We start from the raw sequence: 19250 nt of genomic DNA on the forward strand, positions 1-19250 counted from the left end.
ACTGTCTAGCTCCCTTTAAAGTGAGTATGAATTTCCAGATACAGTCTTGACTCTTCATCTAGGATTGTCCAGAGTTCAGTTTGTGTACGTGAGTGATGAGTAAGGTAATCAAAAGCTGCAAATGCATTAATCTGTACTGAGCTGGAACAGAACTGCTCCTACTGATCCAATAAAGGCATCCTCCACCACAATAGATGGGTTCTGTTTGTCTGGAAAAGACAGAATAGAAATGAAATAGTCTGAGATCAAGGACCCAATAGTCTTAGAAAGACAACTAAAAGAATGAGACGTACTTTTTTCAAAGAGAACTGGATTCTAATCATATATTTGATATGAACCATGGTTTAGGCAAATCACCTAATCTCTTACATAAAGAGCATTAGAAAGGTGATACCTAAAGATACACTTAAAGGCTATACAAGAATTGTTTTCAGCAATCTCACTGACTAGGGTGGTGTCAGTGTGGGGTCAAACTATGGAAGTACAGTGATCCCTCACCCAACATGGCAGTTATGTTCCAGAGACCCCCACAATAGGTGAAAATCTGCGAAGTAGCGGCGTTATATTTATTTTATTATTTATGTATATTTTAAGGCTTTATAAACCCTTCCCACACTCCTATAAACCTTTTCCCCTCTCTTATTAACCTTTCCCACACTCTTATAAACATTTCATATGCTCTTAAACACTTTCTACACTCTTAAACCTATGTAATTTAAACAACATATAAAATTCTGTATGGGTACTCACCAGTGAAGTATACAGTCGTCCCTCGCCGTATCATGGTTCACTTACTGCGGCTTCACCGTATCATGGGTTTCCCAAACCACAATAAGTGAACCGTGATGTGGTGAGGGACGACTGTGCTTGGTAATAAACACATGGTGAAGTTCATAAAACAAAGAGGAAGCTAAACCTGGAAAACTGGTAGAAAGATAATGTGTCCTAGTACATTAAATCCAGTAAGGTTGTCTCCAGCTTTGCTAGTAAAGATATTTAAAGTAAGAAAAGATGTCTAATACTATGGATTTAGAGTTAAATTTGTGGCGTGGTTTGAGTTCAGTAATCATTAGAACCAATTTTAAGATTATGGTGAAAATCAGAAGTATTAAAAAAGTCAATTAGCACAGGTATTACATTCAAATATAGAGTAAAACTACTGGTGTTGATTGGGGGAGAAAATACTCTGACACTGAACTTTCAGGTTCTGTGAGCAGAAGTCAACAGCCATTAAATTAAAACAGCAAACTACTGTTTAAGTATTTAGCAATTCTTAGACCAAAGGTGTTTTCCTTTAGCTTTGGGAACTTAAAATGTTAGATTTAAAAATATGACTAATCAATTTCTCTAGAAAAGATAATGAATAACACGTGCCCAAGGATGCCTGTAAGAATGAAAAAAAACAAGACTATGTCACAGTAAACTATGGAGAAATACTATACTGCAGTAACACTCACGCAGCAGCATGACACTTCATAAATGACAGAGGCTATGCCACCGCAGTCTGAGATGGTGTCCCCTTAGCTCTGGCAAACACGTATCACTGCCGGTCATTTTCATGAACAAGAGCTTCTAGTTTTAAAATAATGCAGAAAGCTATCATTTAGAAATGAAAGTAGTCGATTTGTTTTGTGTTCTGTTGGAGAATTAATTTTTCAGTTCTGTCTGTATTAAGTCTTTTCCTGGGAAGACAAAGACAATGACAAGGGAGAGGAAGAAAGGACAAATTTCAGATGCTTTTGATTTCTTGCTAGAAAACAAACCTAAACTTCTGTTTCACACTTTAAAGGCAGTCCAAAATCAAGATTGATTCGCAAACTTTGTCATTATCCCCCAAATGCACAGTGGTCTCCTAAGGTCACTCTCCACACTGCCACATAGACAAACCGTGCCCACTCTCACTTCTGTGCCTTCAGTCCTGAGTCTACGGTCTGAAATGCTTTCCTAGCTTCCCTATTCTTACCCCAGAGCCACACTTCACGGTCCAGTTCATAGTCCGTGTTCTTCATTAAGTTTCACCTGACTAAATCAGAATTCACCGGCTTTTCTTTCTTCTAAACTAACATATAGAATTGTATTATAATTTTTTATATGGTATAATTCTATGTTATGCATGCCTGGTTTGTCTCTCATCGGCCAGGCAATGGGTTCTTAAAAGCAAGTCTCACACTTCTACTCTGCCTCTGTAACACTTCTCACAATTTTAAACATGTGATAAGTATTTAATAAATATTTAATAAGCATGCTATTAAAATTAATTCTGTAAACTAAGAGAAATATTATTTGAAACACTTAAAAATTTCCAAAGAAGCAAATGTCTGGTTATCTACTCAATCTTCTTTACCTATATTCAATAAAAAGTAACTGGCAAGTAAAACAAACAAATTCTAGAAAACTTGGAAAAAAGTTGAAAAACTACAGTATTCCCAGTACTAAGAAACAACATTTCTGTTAACATTTCTACATAGCTCTTTCTTCACAGAATTAATCATAATTTTAATGTAAGTTTCATTTAATAACTATCTCCCCTACCAAACTCCGTAGGAACAAGGAGTGAATCTGCTTCAGTCACAGTTTCATGTGCAGAGTACGCAGTTATGTGCAGTGCTTGGTATGGAGGTAATTTTGGTAAGCTACTCTTGTGTTTTTAAATTTTAATGTAATTAAACCTGGGGTCAGGAATGTTTTTCAGCAAACAGCCATAGGGTAAATATGTTAGGCTCTGTGAGCTACAAGGTCTCTCTGCAGCGCTGTAGCATGAAAGAAGCCATAGACAATGCATAATAGGCATGGCCTGTGCTCCAGTTGAACACAGACAGGCTGTAGACGATTTACGACCATCCAGCTGCAGACTGCCAAACCCTGAGTGAAAATTATGACTAGTTTCTCATATCAATAATACATTTATTATGATCACAAACATGTGTATATCATCATTTCCTATACCAGTGATTCTCAACCTTTTTAATCTCATGGCACACGTAAACTAACAGCACACCAAAAACTATATTATATTTTTGCTGACCTGACCAAAAAAAAAAATAGGTATAATTTTGATTCATTCACACCGGATGGCTATTTCTGTGTTGGCTGTTGTCATTTTTTTATTTGATAACGTAAGGGAAAAAAGGTCAGTGCCTCTGACTAAATACTCAGGTATTTCATGTTTCAAAAAAAATCTTGTGGCAAAGCAGTTGAGTATCACTGTCCTATACTGTAATTTTTATAACTAATCAGACTGTTGACATCTAAGTTTTGGGCAATACTCCATATTATATATAAGGCTATGTTGAACATGCTAATGTGTATTTTATTGCCCATCTCTGATTGTTCCCTACCAGGAGAATTGCTAGATCAAGGTTTTTTTTGTTTTAAATACTCACAAACCCCTTTCTTGACATTGTGTTGGATCTATATTCCCAGTCAGTAGTATACTTGCTTCTCCAAAACCTGTCAACATCATACATTATATATATTTCTTATCCTCAAATACTTCAACAAGCACATAATTAGAGTATTATATTTGCTTATTTTATTAGATATTTACATACAATGAAATAAGCCAGAAATAGATCACTCAATGAAACAAAAGTATAGTATACAAGTATGCAACATAAATCAACAAAATACAGAATGTTGAAATCACTCCCAAGAGGTCCTTTAATGTCCCTTTCCCATCACTCCCTGCCCCATTCCCGCCCAAACAGTGCAACATCGTTTGAACTAGTTTAGCCTGTTCTAGAACACTATCTAAAATACTGCCTGTTCTGCATATCTTTTAAGTATGTGCTCTTTGATATATCTTTTATATTTACATTTCACTCAGAATAACAGTTTTAGCTTCATCTTTGCTACTGTGTACAACAGTGATTTATTCAGTTTTACTGCTGAACAGTATTTCATTGTATAAGTATACCACAATTAGTCTCTTTTCCTCCTGAGAGACACCTATGCTATTTTCAACTTTTGGCTATTATGGAAAAGCTACTGCATGTGCTAGGGCATTGGGCAAGTATGTGTTTAGGAAATGCTGTCAGTGTTTTAATTGTAGCCATTCTAGTAGGTAGGCAATTCCAATTACATAAAGGTTACCTGTATGATACTGTTGTTCTATAGATCCCTAAGGTTCTCTTCATATTTTTTATCTTTTTGCCTCTGTTCCTTAGATTGAATATTTCTATTGATCTATCTTTAGGTTCATGGCTCCTATCATTTTCATTCTGAAGTTTTTATGTCAGATACTGTTTTCTTCTCCAGTTCTAAAATTCTCAGTCTTTTTTATTGTTTTGAAATCTCTGTGAAGATTTGTCTTTTTATTCATTGCAATCATATTTTCCTTTATATTCTTCTCTTTAAGATTTTATTATTTATTTTTAGAGAGGGGGGAAGGAAGGGAGAAAGACAGAGAGATATGATGATAAGAGAGAAAAAGATTGGTTGCCTCTCACACGCCCGTAACCTGTGACCTGGTCTGCAACCCAGGGATGTACCCTGACTGGGAATCAAAAGGAATCAAAAGGTTACCCAGCAACCTTTTGGTTTGCAAGATGATGCCCAACCCACTGAGCCATACCAATCACAGCATATTTTCTTTATATTCTTAAGCAATTACAACAGCTGATTTAAAATCATTGTCTGCTACTTCCAATACCTTAGTTATCTTGAAGTTAGCCTCCCTTGATTTCTGTTGAAAATGGATATTTTTCTGAATATTCAGCATCATATCATGAATATTGTGAATATGTAAAAAGTTTGAAATCTGTTCCATTTCTCTAAAAATCATTTTTTCCTTTCTCATTTATTAATATTTAAGCAGTCAACTTTCTTCTCTGAATCAAAACTGCAGAACCCTAACTGCCCTAAAATGTACAGTGGAAAGCAGCTCAAATTTTGGTTCAGTTTTTAGTCTTAAAAGAGGTGCCTGGATTTTGCCCCATGTGTGGTTTAGAACTGAGACAGGGGTATAGGCAGAGTTTATGCACACAATTTGAGGTTCTTCTTTTCTGGCTCTCTCTTAGAATGTATGCTGTTCTCCCTGCCTCACCCCAACATATAAATATGAACTTCCCAGGGCCTGCAGTTATACAAACCCTGTGTTGGGGACCGCTCTGCCTGGTCTCAGGAAGCTGTAACCCCCATGACTTAGGCTGAGTGAAAGACCTCCAGACCAGGAGCCACTAAGGAGACAACACTTATTCCCCTGGCATGAACGCTGCCTGTTCTGTGCCTGGCCTCCTAGGCTTGATCAGTTGGCCAATGACAGGTAAGATTTCCCACGGAGGGAATCGCCTAAGACAGGCATGATCACGAGGAGGCCTCAGAGAGCAGACTTGGGTCTGTGGAAATGAAGGGGTGATGGACATCAACCCCTGCCCCCTCGGCTTTGTCAAAGCCTGAGTCCTTGTTCTTAGATGTGAGAAATCCAAGTCTCCTGGCTGCCTTTGTCTCCTCTGCCCAACTCAGGCCTGCAGAAATAGCAGGGGCGGTGCAGTCCAGACCAGAGACAGTGGACCCCCAGGGTAATCAGGCCTGGGGCATAGAATATGCAAGATCCTGTGAGATCTGTTTGCTGGAGGATGTTATTAGATTAGAATTTGAAGGCACAGACAGGAAACTGAAACTAGCCCTTTGAGCCCTGTAGTCTTTTCAAATGATAAAACTCCAACTTTGCTCAGAATCACAGCTGGGGGTTTTGTCAGCATCTTTGAAAATCACGTATTTCTTTTGATCTTTTCTGCCAGACTGTGAATCCACAAACTAAGTGTGAATTCTTAATAAAAATCTGTTTGGGAATGGATACGGGGCACTCCCCACTGCAGCCGTTCTGTCCCTACTTCCCCACAGGACCTGGTTGTCTCTGTGTATGTTTTTCTCATGTTTGGACAAGTCATCCGCAGCGTTCCGCGATCACTGCAGGCCAGTGAGCACACGTCAACCCTGTACCTGGTTCTTCGAACTCGCAAGACCAAAGAGTTTTTGTCTTTACTTTGGTCAGAGTCTCAGCCACTCAACTGAGTAAAGGTTCACCCAGTGCTATTCCCTTCCTTCAGCATTTGAATTCCTCTGATTTCCATTGCTTTTGGTTACTCTCCAAACTTTCCGGTAGCTGTTTCTAAATTTTGCTCATAGTTTGTAGTTGTTTCCTGAAGGACAGGTGTGATGAGAACTATTAAGCCATGCCAGAAGCTGAATTTCTCCATGATACAATTTTAAATGCCATCAAGTTTACAGGTTACATATAACAGTATAGTGGCACCGCAGTACTAATTATCACTTCATTCTGACGACACAAGCAATGATGGATGAAGCATTTTCTCTCGTGGGGTGGGATGGAGACTCACAAGTTCTAATAAGTGTGAGAAGTGGCCAGCAAGCACCGAGTGCTGAAACATTTTTTCTCACCAAAATGGGACAAGTACCAGGTTTGATGACTTCAGAAGCCAACGAGTACCAAGGTACCTCTGTATACAAAGTGTGGTTTGCAATTAATCTGCTAAAGTGAGACCAAGTATGTTTCTGTTTTAATAAGACTTAATTTATCAGAAAGTTGTATCCTTTGCTCATTCTTTAAACTGGATATTCATCAATTCCTTCTTGATAATAATTCTTTAGACACTAAGGATGTCAAACTTTTGTCACATGTTAGAATATATTTTTCTAGGTTGTGATCCTTTCTATTATGTTTATTACATATGACATACAGAAAATTTTACTTTTTATATGTTTAGTTTTTGTGTAATAAAATAGAATATTTGATTCTTTATAGTTCTATTTTTTTAGGAAATATATGTTCATTATGGCAAATTTTTTAAAATCCATAAAAATCACCCATAATCCTCCTTCGTCCCACATTCCTCTTTAGTTGTTTTTAAAACTTGAGTATATTTCCAGTCAGTTGGGAGACTTTTTACTATTATCTACTAAAGTTAAAATTATATATATCATATGACCCCAAAATCCCATATAGCGTATGGGTACCAAAGGACATAAACCAGATGTCTATAGAGGCATTATTTGTACAAAAACTAGAAATGACCTAAATATTTATCCCAGTAGAATGGGTAAACAAATATAATAATACTACATGACAATAAAAATGAACTATTACATGCAAAAACATGGCTAAATCTAACAAGCATGATGAGTAAAAGAAGTCAGACATAAAAGAGCATATCCTGTATGATTCCATTAAAAATAAAAAACAGGCAATCTAATCCATGTAGTTTACAGTCAAAACAGTTGCTACTTTTTGGGCCCTGGCTGGTGTGGCTCAGTGGATTGAATGCCAGTCTGCAAACCAAAGGGTTGCCAGTTTGATTCCCAGTCAGGGCACATGCCTGGGTTGCGGGCCAGGTCCCCATTAGGGGTGTGCAAGAAGCAACCACACACTGATGTTTCTCTCCCTCTCTTTCTCCCTCCCTCCCCCCCTCTCTAAAAATAAATAGACAAAATCTTTAAAAAAAACAGTTGCTACTTTTTGGGAGGAGGAAAAGGATAGTAACTGCAAGGGAGCACAAAGAAGGCTGGCTTCTGGTAATTCTATTTTCACCACAATAGTGGTTGCACAGATACGTTTCCTCTGTCATAATTCATTAAGATATCACTTATAATTTGAAAATACAGATATAAAAAGTGTATTTAAAGGAAGTGATATTTTCAATTTGAATATGAGAAAAATACACATAGGCAAAGAAATAATCTATGATCTACCTTCTTTCTTCCCATATTTCCATATACTTATTATTAAATTTTGAATGTATTTCTATTTCCCTAAATATATGTATCATTTTTATCATGGAGATTATATTTTATATCATGCTTTTTAAAAAGGGTATAGGAACACGTACACATTTGTGAATGATCCTTCATAAAATCAACTATTAATTACCACATATTTTATTGAATGATTTTTCTTTTCTCTATTGAATAATTTTTCATAAGAAGATGTAAGGTAATAAAAATCAAGGAAAGTAAATTTCATGAAAAGGGAACCAACCATATGGCAAAATATATTTGCCAATGATACTTTGGGCAACGGCTTGATCTCTGAAATATATAAAGAACTCACATGACTGCACATCAGGAAGACAAACAATCCAATTAAAAAATGGGCAAAGGACCTGAACAGATACTTTTCCAAGAAAGACATACAGAGGGCCCAGAGACATATGAAAGAATGCTCAGCATCACTAGCCATCAGAGAATTGCAAATTAAAACCACAAAGAGATACCAGTTCACACCGGTCAGAATGGCAATCATAAACAAATCAACAAACAAGTGCTGGTGAGTTTGTGGAGAAAAGAGAGCCCGAGTACACTGTTCGTGGGAATGCAGACTGGTGCAGTCACTGTGAAAAACAGTATGGAATTTCCTCAGAAAACTAAAAATGGAATTGTCTTTTGACCCAGCAATTCCACTGCTGGGATTACACCCTAAGAATCCTGAAACACTAATTCAAAAGAACCTTTTCACCCCAATGTTCATAGCAGTGTTACTTACTATAGCCAAGTGCTGGAAGTAACCTAAGTGCCCATCAGTAATGAGTGAATCAAAACACTGTGGTACCTTTACACAATGGAAGACTACACAGTAGAAAGAAAGAAGGAACTCCTAGCCTTCGCAACAGCATATATGGAACTGGAGAGCATTATACTAAGTGAAAGAAGCCAGGTAGTGAAGGACAAATACCGTATGACCTCACCTATAAGTGGAACCTAATCAACAATACAAATAAGGGAGCAAAATAGAACCAGAGACATGGAAAGAAGAACAAACTGACAGTTACCAAAGAGGACGATGGGCGAGATAACAGGGGAAAGAAGGGGAAGGGGAAAGTCAATGAACATGTATAAAGAACCCATGGCCAAGGACAATGGGGGGAGGGGTTCATGTGGGGGTGGGGGTTAGGCAAGGCAGGGGAGAGCAATGGGAAAAAATGGGCACAACTATAACTGAACAATGATAAAAAAAAATTTTAAGTAAATTTCAATAAAAATAAACATCAAAGTAGATACTATTAATTATAATTTATGAAAGAAAACATTTAATTTCAACATATAACACAAATTATTATGCTATGTGAATATGACTGCATTTTGAATGTATAAATAAATGGGTCTGTGGTTTGTTTATGCAGAGCTATAGCCCCCAAAAGAATGGTACATGAAGCAATATTAGAAGTGTCCCCAGAAAATAAAATAAAATAAATATTTAATATTAAATATTAAATATTTAATATTTTCCATCTTGGTGAAGTCTGGGATAAATAACAGCAAACACAATCCAGCAACTGCAGAGAGATAACAAGAAATAAACTAGTACATAGGCCAGAAAAATAAAATATTAGGTAAAGCATATCATCACCTACCAAATCTACCAGTCATGACAGGCACAGCTAATTGATCTAATGACACTGTTTCTGACTGATTCCATGCATAATGTGCTAGGCAATCATTTCCAACTAATTAAAGTCAGCACAGATAAACTGTATTTGCTGTACTTGGCATAGTCAAACACTACACTAAAGTGGAAAGAACACTAGAATGGGAATTAAGATATATAAATTCTAATATCAACTCTGATATATACAAATCATATGATACTAAACAGGTAATTTAATCTCTTTATTGTGGTGTGAGACAGACCATATCCTTGAATTCCCCACTCTATCTATCTAGTACCATAAATGGCATATAGTACTACTGAAGTGAAGTTGGTTGAATTAACATATCAGTGTAGTTATTATTTATTCTGGAAGGAAACTGATTATAGGAAACTGAAGGAATCTTAAAAGGAAACCCAGTAAATAAAAATATCAGTTTGTAATCTATCATTGTCCAAGCTGAAAATGTATACCAAATGAACACTATGAAAGCTTGACTATTTACACAAAAACATTAAAAAAATACCAGAACCACCACAATTGGATAAAAACATTCTACTTCTTCGTTTCCCTCTAAAAAAGTAATTTTTACTACTGTCTAATACATTGGTTTCAAACTTAGATGTCTAAACACTTCAAAGTTAATATCCAAAATCAAACTCCTGACTGTTCAATAACCAAAAACTAAAATAATAAAATTTCTCCATACCAGTCTTCCTCATCTCTGTTAACTACAACTCCATCTTTTTACTTGTTCAGGATACATAATAGGAAGTCATATTTTTCTCTCTTGCCTCTCTTGTCAAAATTATCCTCAATGTGCCCACTCTCATCATCTCCATTGTTACCACCCTTCTAATCCACTACCACCTGTCCCTTGGATCATGACACTCATATCCTTAAACTGGCATCCCTGATTCTGCCCGCGCCCCTATTCCATCTATTCTTCACGTAGCAGGGAGTGTAAATCAGACCCTGTCTTAGACAACTACTCTAAGCCATCAATGTCTTTCCATTTCCCTCTTCAGTACCTACCAGACCTCAGTACCACAAAATCCTCAATGATTCTGCCCCCTATCAATCTGCTCAACTCACTCTCCTCTCTCCTCATTCATCCCACCCTAAGCACCATGACCTTTTTGACATTCCTTGAACATTCCACTTCACATAGTGCTTCAGAGTCTCCCCACAGGCTGTCCTGTTTACATCATTCTTCCTACTGATAGAATACATGCAGTATCACTCCTTCACCTCCCTCAAAAATTGTGTCCAAATGTCACTTTTCAGTGAGATCTATATGGACCACCTATCAAATACCGTAGCCCCATTCTAACACCAGCATTCCCCTCTGCCCTTACCCAACTTTGTTTTTCTCCAGATCACTTATATTTGCTTATAATGATATGTATCTCTCTCCTTCATTGGAATGTAAGAGCTGTAATGGTAAAGATTTTTATCTATTCACCATTCATATTATGGTGACTGGCATACAGGAAATACCCAGTAAATATTTTTGAATGACTATGTTCCATATAACCCTAAGGTTCCATCAAGTGCTTAAAAGAATCTGAAAATTCTATTTTTGCTGTATAAAAATATATTTTAGTGATATAATAAATGACTAATACTAATACATGCAAACAGTACTATCAAATGTTGACATATTGGAAACAACCAATATATTAAAACATGATGCCAAAAATATATATATGATGCCAGATAAAGTTTCTCTCATATTTGTTTAATTGAACAATATTATGCAAATTTGAATAAATCATAAGAAATCATTACTATTTAGAACTATTTCTTTATGTAATTTCAGATATAATCTATATCCTGCAACCATCAAAAAAGTAAACCACAAAAATGAACTAGAAGACAAGATACATATGAGGCCATAACTGTGATCTATAACAGCTGATGTAAAATCTGCTTCATGAAAATAGCACAGCATTGTTTTCATGTAAGTTTACTCTGTAAATGTAAATGTGATATACTCTGTAAATGTAACATAATTAAGCACAGAATAAAATGTTGCTTTTATACATTACAGCTTAAGTGTGATTTTATACTCAGATTTTATATACAAGGACATGGTACTGTTTAAAGGCTATATTTAATTTTAGATTAATTTCTCATAAGATGAAAAATAAGCCCATTACACCAAAATAATTGAAAGTTAATGTCTATGAAAACTAGGAAAATAATAAAAACTTGTTAATGATGTACTAGCAGAACAGTTACAACTCATTTTATACTAATAATATTTATTCATTTTAATGATATTTCTGTCAAGCCATGTCATTCTTTGCTTTTGTGTTCAAATACAGACTTTTCACTCATGCCTTCAAAGATGAGTTGCATAAATTAGTTGCTTAAAATCTTAAATCCATTTGTCCAGACAAAATTCAATGCTAATTTAGTCATTTAGAAGACTTAGCATTTAAAATTTAAGTTACTTCAAAACTAAAATATACTGAACCTTTCCCTGGCTAGTGAGAAAACAACTAGCCATTTTATTCAAGATTATTTATGTCAAATTATAGATAATTTTTATTGCAAAATTGCTTTGTTATTCAGAAATAAAACAATTGTAATGAGCCATTTAGTCCTACAATAGAGGTATGAGTTCAATGTAAATGAGAACTATTAAATCAATGAGTGATGACCAGTATGAACTTTGTTCAGTTGTGAAACAACTCAGCTGTGTTTGTGACTGATACAGGTCTATTACTCATGATGCTACTGGCATGACACCAGGCCTGACAGGCACACACAAATACTTATTGCTAATTTATTTTATTAACCTTTATTATGAACATTTGCAGAAAAGAGTTAACATGGCAGGCCTGATACTGCTATCATTAGAAAGAGCTGCTTGCAAGGTTGGCCCTTAGCTGGCATCTGAGAACTTGAACCTGGGGAGTATTCCCATCATTCCCTACTCTAAAGAAGTGGCTCACTGCCTAAACTGTGCAAACCACATGGTTTATGCTGAACACCTGCTTTCCTTCTGGGAGTCAGAAATTTCAGTCCATGCTAGGAAGAGGCTGCCTGTGTGACCAGGTCCCAGTAAAAACTCTGAGGACTGAGTCTCGAACGAGTTTCCTTGGTGGACATTTCACACATGTTGTTAACACTCATTGCTGGAAGAATTAAGCACATCCTGAGTGACTCTACTGGGAGAGGACCCTTGGAAGCCTGCGCCTGGTTTCCTCTGGACTTCAACCCCATGTGCCTTTTCCCTCTGTTGGTTTTGCTTGTATCCTTTCACTGGAATAAATCTTAGCCACAAATGTGACTATGTGCTCAGTCTTATGAATCCTCCTAGCAGATCACCAAACCCAGGGCTGGTGACACAGTCCCGTGTAGCTCCAAAGGGGATGAACTATACCTTACATCTCTTCATATTTCTTAGAGTACATACATAATATGTTTAACAGATAGCATCGTATTTGGTGATTTTCTATATTATCCTCCTGATACATCCAAAACAGTCCAAAAGTATGTCACATCTCCACTTCAGTGTTGGTTAACACTGGTGAACTGGTCACACAGCAAAAATATATGTGGTAACAGCACAATTCAAACTACAAATGAAATTTTTGGCAGGTTCAAAAGACTGATTACTTTGATCATTTACAGTGTCCAATTTGTTTTAATGAGTTTTTGATAGTTTTCTACCTGCAAACCTCTGAAAGATTACCCTAAGCATTCTTAATTTGATTTTGTTTTTTGTCTATTCACATATCTTTTTTGTCTATTGACATATCATTTCTAAGATCAAAAGCACTGCAACAGAAGAAAATGATATAGGAGAAACAGGAGTCAGTAAGTAAGAAAAAATAGCTAGGCTATACGAAGTTCCAAGTCATCCCCTAAGACGAAATATTTTTTTGGTCTTGATCATGGCAAAAGAAAAAAAAAGGCTCTTATTATTTTTAAAGCAAATTTCATTATTCAGCAAAAGGCTTGATATGAAATGCCAACTATGCAATTCAAAAAAGCAAATAAAATATAATTTTTACAAAACACAGCAACTCAGTGACTCTTCCTCTTATGGAGGCTCTATTTCCAGAACATAAATTTAAAATATTAGGATGCATACTATAATACTAGATAGCATCTGTCTAGTATTGGGAGTTGGTAACTCCCAGATCCAAGGAATGAAAGCAATGATTCCACTATCATGCTTGGTGGAATGGGGTTTCTAGCTTGGCTTTTAGGAGGAGGATAAAATGGAAGGGAGACTGGGCATTCTAGAATTTTCCTTCAACTCCATTCCCAATGTACTCGGTGTTCATTGTGTTAATGTCTACCAGTACACTTTGGCCATTTATTTTAGTGCCTCTCACCGCCAGTAAAATCTCTGGCAAAAGAAGAATATTATAAAGTTGAATCTTCTACTTAAATCAATTGTTCAATAGCTTTTCTTTCAATGTGTGCTTTATTAACAGAGTTTATAATCGTGTCAGGGTTTATACAATAGGAAGATCAGGCTTCTCAATTCTGTACGTAATCTGTAGGTTAAGCCATCTTTATTCATCAAGTCAAAGTTAAGTTCCAAAAGTAAAAGTGTTCATCACTATTTTTCTCTTTAGAAAAAATTTTTAAAAAAGTGTACCTATTTTATAAAGGCAAAGATTTTCAAGTGGACACCAGTTTAATAAAAACTGCTTAACTGTCATACAAAAGCTAAGATGTTCTTGATTCTGGTTATAATTTTCATTGTATTGAAATGGCAGCAGCGTTACTGTGACTATAAAAATTCATTATAGAATTAGAACCGTGTCATTGTAGATAAAAGTTAAATTTTACTATTGGGATATATAATGATGAAACAGTCCAAATATTATCTGCTACTTAAGATAGATTTTAATTATATTTAAAACATAAGGTGAAATGTGCAACTCAGACTAAATCAGTGCATAATAAAAACCAATAGTGTATATAGAGATAATGAAGGTATCATGGAAACTGGTTAAAATTTATAATGAAGAGAGAACTAGTAAGAATATAGCAACCTGGCTGAAATTGATATTCATTAGGGTACTCTTCACATCAATAGGGAGCATTTGGACTCTGTGGTCTTTATCAGTGTCCCAGCTGGTAATGGTTGAAGGTTAATGCCTTACCCCATTCTGTTCAATTTTCTATCCTAATTAGCCCTCCAAATCTATAGCTGTGAGCACCAAGTGTCTGTGCTCAAAAGAAACTAATTAATGCTAGCAAATTAGATCAAGTCCAAAGATCCAACAGCCAAACTCTTAGTTAAATGCTCCTTGTTAATAGGAAGTGTAGCTGTCAATAACTGCTGTTGGTGACTATAATGAGGCATCTTGCTTTCACTGAAAGTGATTTCATTTCTCTTTGTCCCTGGAAAAGCTGTTCCATTCCCTTCACAAACCTAAGTTGCTGGCAGTCTGACCTAATTCTTATGATCAACTGGGTTGAAATGACATGAAAAAAAAAATCAAACGCTTTCCTACATAATCATGTTTCAGGTATTTAGCAGAAAGTCAGATCACTTATTAAAATTCCTATATCTTTACCCAAGAACTATACAAAGTGTAATGCTTTTATGTAAAACCCTATAATTATTTAATAAAGCAAAGTGATAAATAGTAAATAAACTACAGTAGAAGTTGTCCTGATTCTAATTTACATTTTATTGTTTAGTTTAAATGTAGCTGTTGTTCTGCCACTTGGGCAACACCAGTGTGTGTTCTTTCCTAATTCACATGGTTAAACAGGGAGAACACCAAAGATTACTACTTTATAAAATAATCAATTTTAGATTCTAAAACACTGTTTTGGACCATATGGCCTTAAAAAAATCAATATATGATTATCTATAAAAATTCAAGTGTTCAAAAATCAATTGTTTTAATATGTTCTAAAACTTACAAATAAATTGAAATAACCCAAATTTTAAGATGCTTTCGGTCTCCAGAAGATTTTAAGTATATTCATTAAACAGAAACATAACCCTGTCAACAGCCTAGGCAACTTAACTTCTGATACGGAAGCAAAAAATTAAACATTTTTTCCTGTACCATTACAATATAATAGTTGTGGAACACAAATGAAATTTTAAATTTATCCTATATTTCTTTCATTTCAAAAATCAAAAACAGTTTCATCACCTAAGAGTAAAAAATAGACAGTTCTGAAACCCAAAGCTGTACAATCGTTCTGCATTTTCATCCATATCATGGGAGTAAAAAGCTTCCTTTCATTCTAGGTATCACAGCAATGTGTTATAAAACTGCATAAATACAACTCATATTTATAACTTTAGACTATTTACTTATTCAAGTCAATTTTCCAGTAGTGAAAAGGTAACCCTAACCCTATAACCTTATTATTGATTTTTAAGTGTTATTCTCTCCCACCTGAATCAGGATATATATATTCTTTAAAGTTCTATAAGGCAATTATCTCTTGAGACTATCAGCACGACACCTGCCAGTGCCAGATGTGCACTGAACCCTGCCTGCAGGTGCCAATGGGTTCAGTTTTCTTGGCACCTAAGGGGGTGAGGGTGGAAGGAAGTACTCTGAATAAACAACTAATTCATAATGAAAGCAAGAGTAATACCATAGAATGATACTAATAAAATTATTAATAATGTATTAATACATTTATGGATGAATTTAATTTCAATCTAGTTTATAAATTTATAAATGGATTTAAAACTGGTATGTCCTAGTAAGTCATTTAAGAAACAGAAATGACCATATTATGTCACTTCTGAGGAACTATTTCTCCTTTTTTACTACCTCCATCCATTAATAGCAAGGCCATTCTCTAAGGAGATACCATCCAAGGGATGGAAATGTTCCTAGCATCCAAAGTCACAAAACTGCAGTGGACACAGCCTGGCTCCCCGACAGAGAAACTTGCAGGGAAGGTGCAGCCATCACCTGTGCTAAAAGTTACTGTGGTCCCTCAATGAAGACTACAGGGGAAAGTCGGGAAAGGGAGCCAGGAAAATAGCCTACATCGGTGACATTTTACGACTACTTTTTTTAGATGTCCATTCTAAGAGGTAGCTTTTTTTTTCAGATTTTACTTATTTTTAGAGAGAGGGGAAGGGAGAAAGAGAAGGTGAGAAACATCGATGTGAGAAACACCAATGGGTTACCTCTTACAAGTTGCCCGGAAAGACCAAACCTACAACCCAGGAACATGCCCCAACAGGGAAGCAAACCTGCGACTTTTCACTCTGTGGGATTACACTCAACCAACCACTCAGGGCAGAGCCACACTGGTCAGGGCAGAGGTAGCCTGTTTTTAAAGTAATACTTCCACCTGTTTTTCTAACCACCCATCATTATAGCCTCATATTGTACTTTCCACTGCTTTGCTTACCTTTTCACTCTTTACGTACTAATCAACAATACATCTCTAGATTTACAGAATAGAGCAGTATTCTATGAAACATATTTTAAAACATTCTCCAAAAAATAACATGCATATGTGAGTGTCAGTGCATGCATTTAAAACAGCTTCCACTTATAAATATTAAACAACAACAATAACAAAACAGACTCATTGTAAGTACTACTGGGATTCCATCAACAATTCAGTAATACACAATGACACCAAAGAAAATCATCTTAGAATATATACTGTACCTATATAAATATGTGGATAGATGAAAAACAGTTATATTTATGTTATATACATGTTATATTTTATGTTTCTTCTTTCTCTATGAAAACCACCATAGTAACTTCTTTCTCCAAAACACTCATACTAAGTTTTTCTCTATATGTAACTATATTTCGGGAGGCGGGGGGAGTGCTTTTTACTAATAATTTGAGAGAATATTTTTAAATTGTAAATGAATTGAATACCGCCTGGAAGTTCTGAAAGCTGAAACCCTGGTATCTCAGTGAAAGGGTGAGAAGCAATTCATACATATTAATTCATTGATTACTTACTCTAAGGCTAAGGATTAAATTCAGATCATATTACAAAAAATGTATTTGATCTTTATATGAATATTAGAATCTTACCTTGAACTTGTTCAGAACATCTCTCCCGGGCCTTTTCCCTCATTATTTTAGGGATCAAAACATCTTTTTCAACATGTCTGAGATGCTGCTCTGAAAAAAAAAAAGATCTTTCTTTAATAATAGTAAAGTCTCAAGTAAATCACCTGTTTAGGGGAAAAATATGCACTCTGGTTTACTGAAATTAAAGTCTGTGCAAATATATTTAAAACTGACTGTTTTATAACCTCATAAACTATGATTACTTTAGTCACTGAAAATCATTCCAAATTATTTTTATATACAACAGAAAAAACTGTGACAGACATAGGCAACATCTAAAAATTTCTGCAAACTATACTGCTGTACTTTTATATAACATATTCCATGCAATCCTGTCAAAATTAAGTCACAGACTAAAAATTATAATTTTTCCTTATTAATACAACCCATTAGAAGAGTTTTACTGATACTGAGATTCAAGGATAGGTGATTTCTATTGATACTGAGATCCAAAATTAAGAGACACACGAATAATTTATTTAGTAATAGGAGTAGCCTAAGAAGGCCAGAACTGGCCGAAGTAAAAGTGGAACTATGTGTGCAGATAAAAACAAAGCCTATGAGATCTCAGTGCATTTTAAACACAACTACCACAATTAGACTAAAGTGGGAGACTGAGCACCTGCTCCAGGGTCCCACTTGCTCCTTAAATTCCTGAAAAGCAGAAGGGTATGTGTCTTCACGGCCCCAAACTGAAGAATCTCTAAAAGACAAAAGGCAGATTCCAGGAGGCAGTCATTTTGCCACAGAGTTTTCCCCCAAGAGCAAAAGTGGGTGTTGCCTTGGCCATGCTGGTCAGTTGGTTGGAATGCCCTCCTGTACACCACCTGCACAGAGGGTGTTGCTCCATGCTCTGAAACAGCAAAAATGGGGAGCAAAAGACTTCCCTTGAGAAAACTGAAACATTATTGGTTGAAATACTTGAGTAGGAGCCAAGTGAGTCACTTCTGCTGCCTTTAAACCATGGGTAAAAGAAGTAAGTAATGGGTAATTATCCCAAAAGTCGATCAGGAAGTTTCAGAGTATCTAGTAAACACACAGGAAGGTAGGAACTCCTAAACTTTTCCTAGTACCATGTGGTTCCCAACAACCTCTGGATACAGGTAGCTACGGACTGATTCAGTATTTGCAGAGAGAATAACAAGGCATCTCAAAAAGCAAACAAAGGCAACAACAAAATAGCCAGGAATCTCCTTAATTTGATGAAGGACAACACAGTAAAAGGGAGAAACTAACTGTAATTAATCAAGAAGTAACCAAGTAAACAAGGAGTTCTTTAAACTCCTAAGAGAGTTTAAAGAATACAGAAAATACTACTTTAAAATTTGTATAATAGACATATTGAAGCAAATAAAAGACATGAGTTTTTGGATAGAAATGGACCATAGATTATCCAAGTGCATCTACATGCACTTAGATGAATTGCCTGAAGCTCAAAGATCCTAAAAGCTGCCAAAGGGAAAAAACATAACCCACGCAGAGGAATGAGAATCAGATTACATGTTTCACTGACAAGACGTGGATGCTGCAAGACAATGGAGAAATAACTTCCAAGTTCTGAGAGAGACTTACTTTATATCCAAGAATTCTGGAGCCAATTAAAAGTAAAGCTTACTTTTCAGACCATACTGATTAGAAAATATCTAATGAAAAAGAATTTATCCCTACTGCTGTGTGACAAGCCACTAATCACACTCAGTGATGTAAAATAAGCATTGTATAGGGATCCTGCAGGTCAGGAATTCAGGAAGGCAAAGCAGAATTGACTCTTCTCTTCCTCACAATGTCTCAGGCCTCATCTGAG

At 35.8% G+C, this 19250-nt stretch overlaps 1 protein-coding gene across 1 annotated transcript in view; it reads right to left on the reverse strand.

The window, feature by feature from the left end:
- CMC1 (C-X9-C motif containing 1) overlaps positions 1 to 19250 on the reverse strand; it is a 68628-nt gene that overhangs the window by 34473 nt on the left and 14905 nt on the right. The window contains exon 2 of the mRNA XM_045856688.1: positions 17408 to 17497. Coding sequence (XP_045712644.1) covers positions 17408 to 17497 — 90 coding nt within the window. The remainder of the gene's footprint in view (positions 1 to 17407; positions 17498 to 19250) is intronic.

The sequence above is a fragment of the Phyllostomus hastatus genome, unplaced genomic scaffold (assembly GCF_019186645.2).
Source record: "Phyllostomus hastatus isolate PE091 unplaced genomic scaffold, TTU_PhHast_1.1 phas_scaffold_129, whole genome shotgun sequence".
NCBI lineage: Eukaryota > Metazoa > Chordata > Mammalia > Chiroptera > Phyllostomidae > Phyllostomus > Phyllostomus hastatus.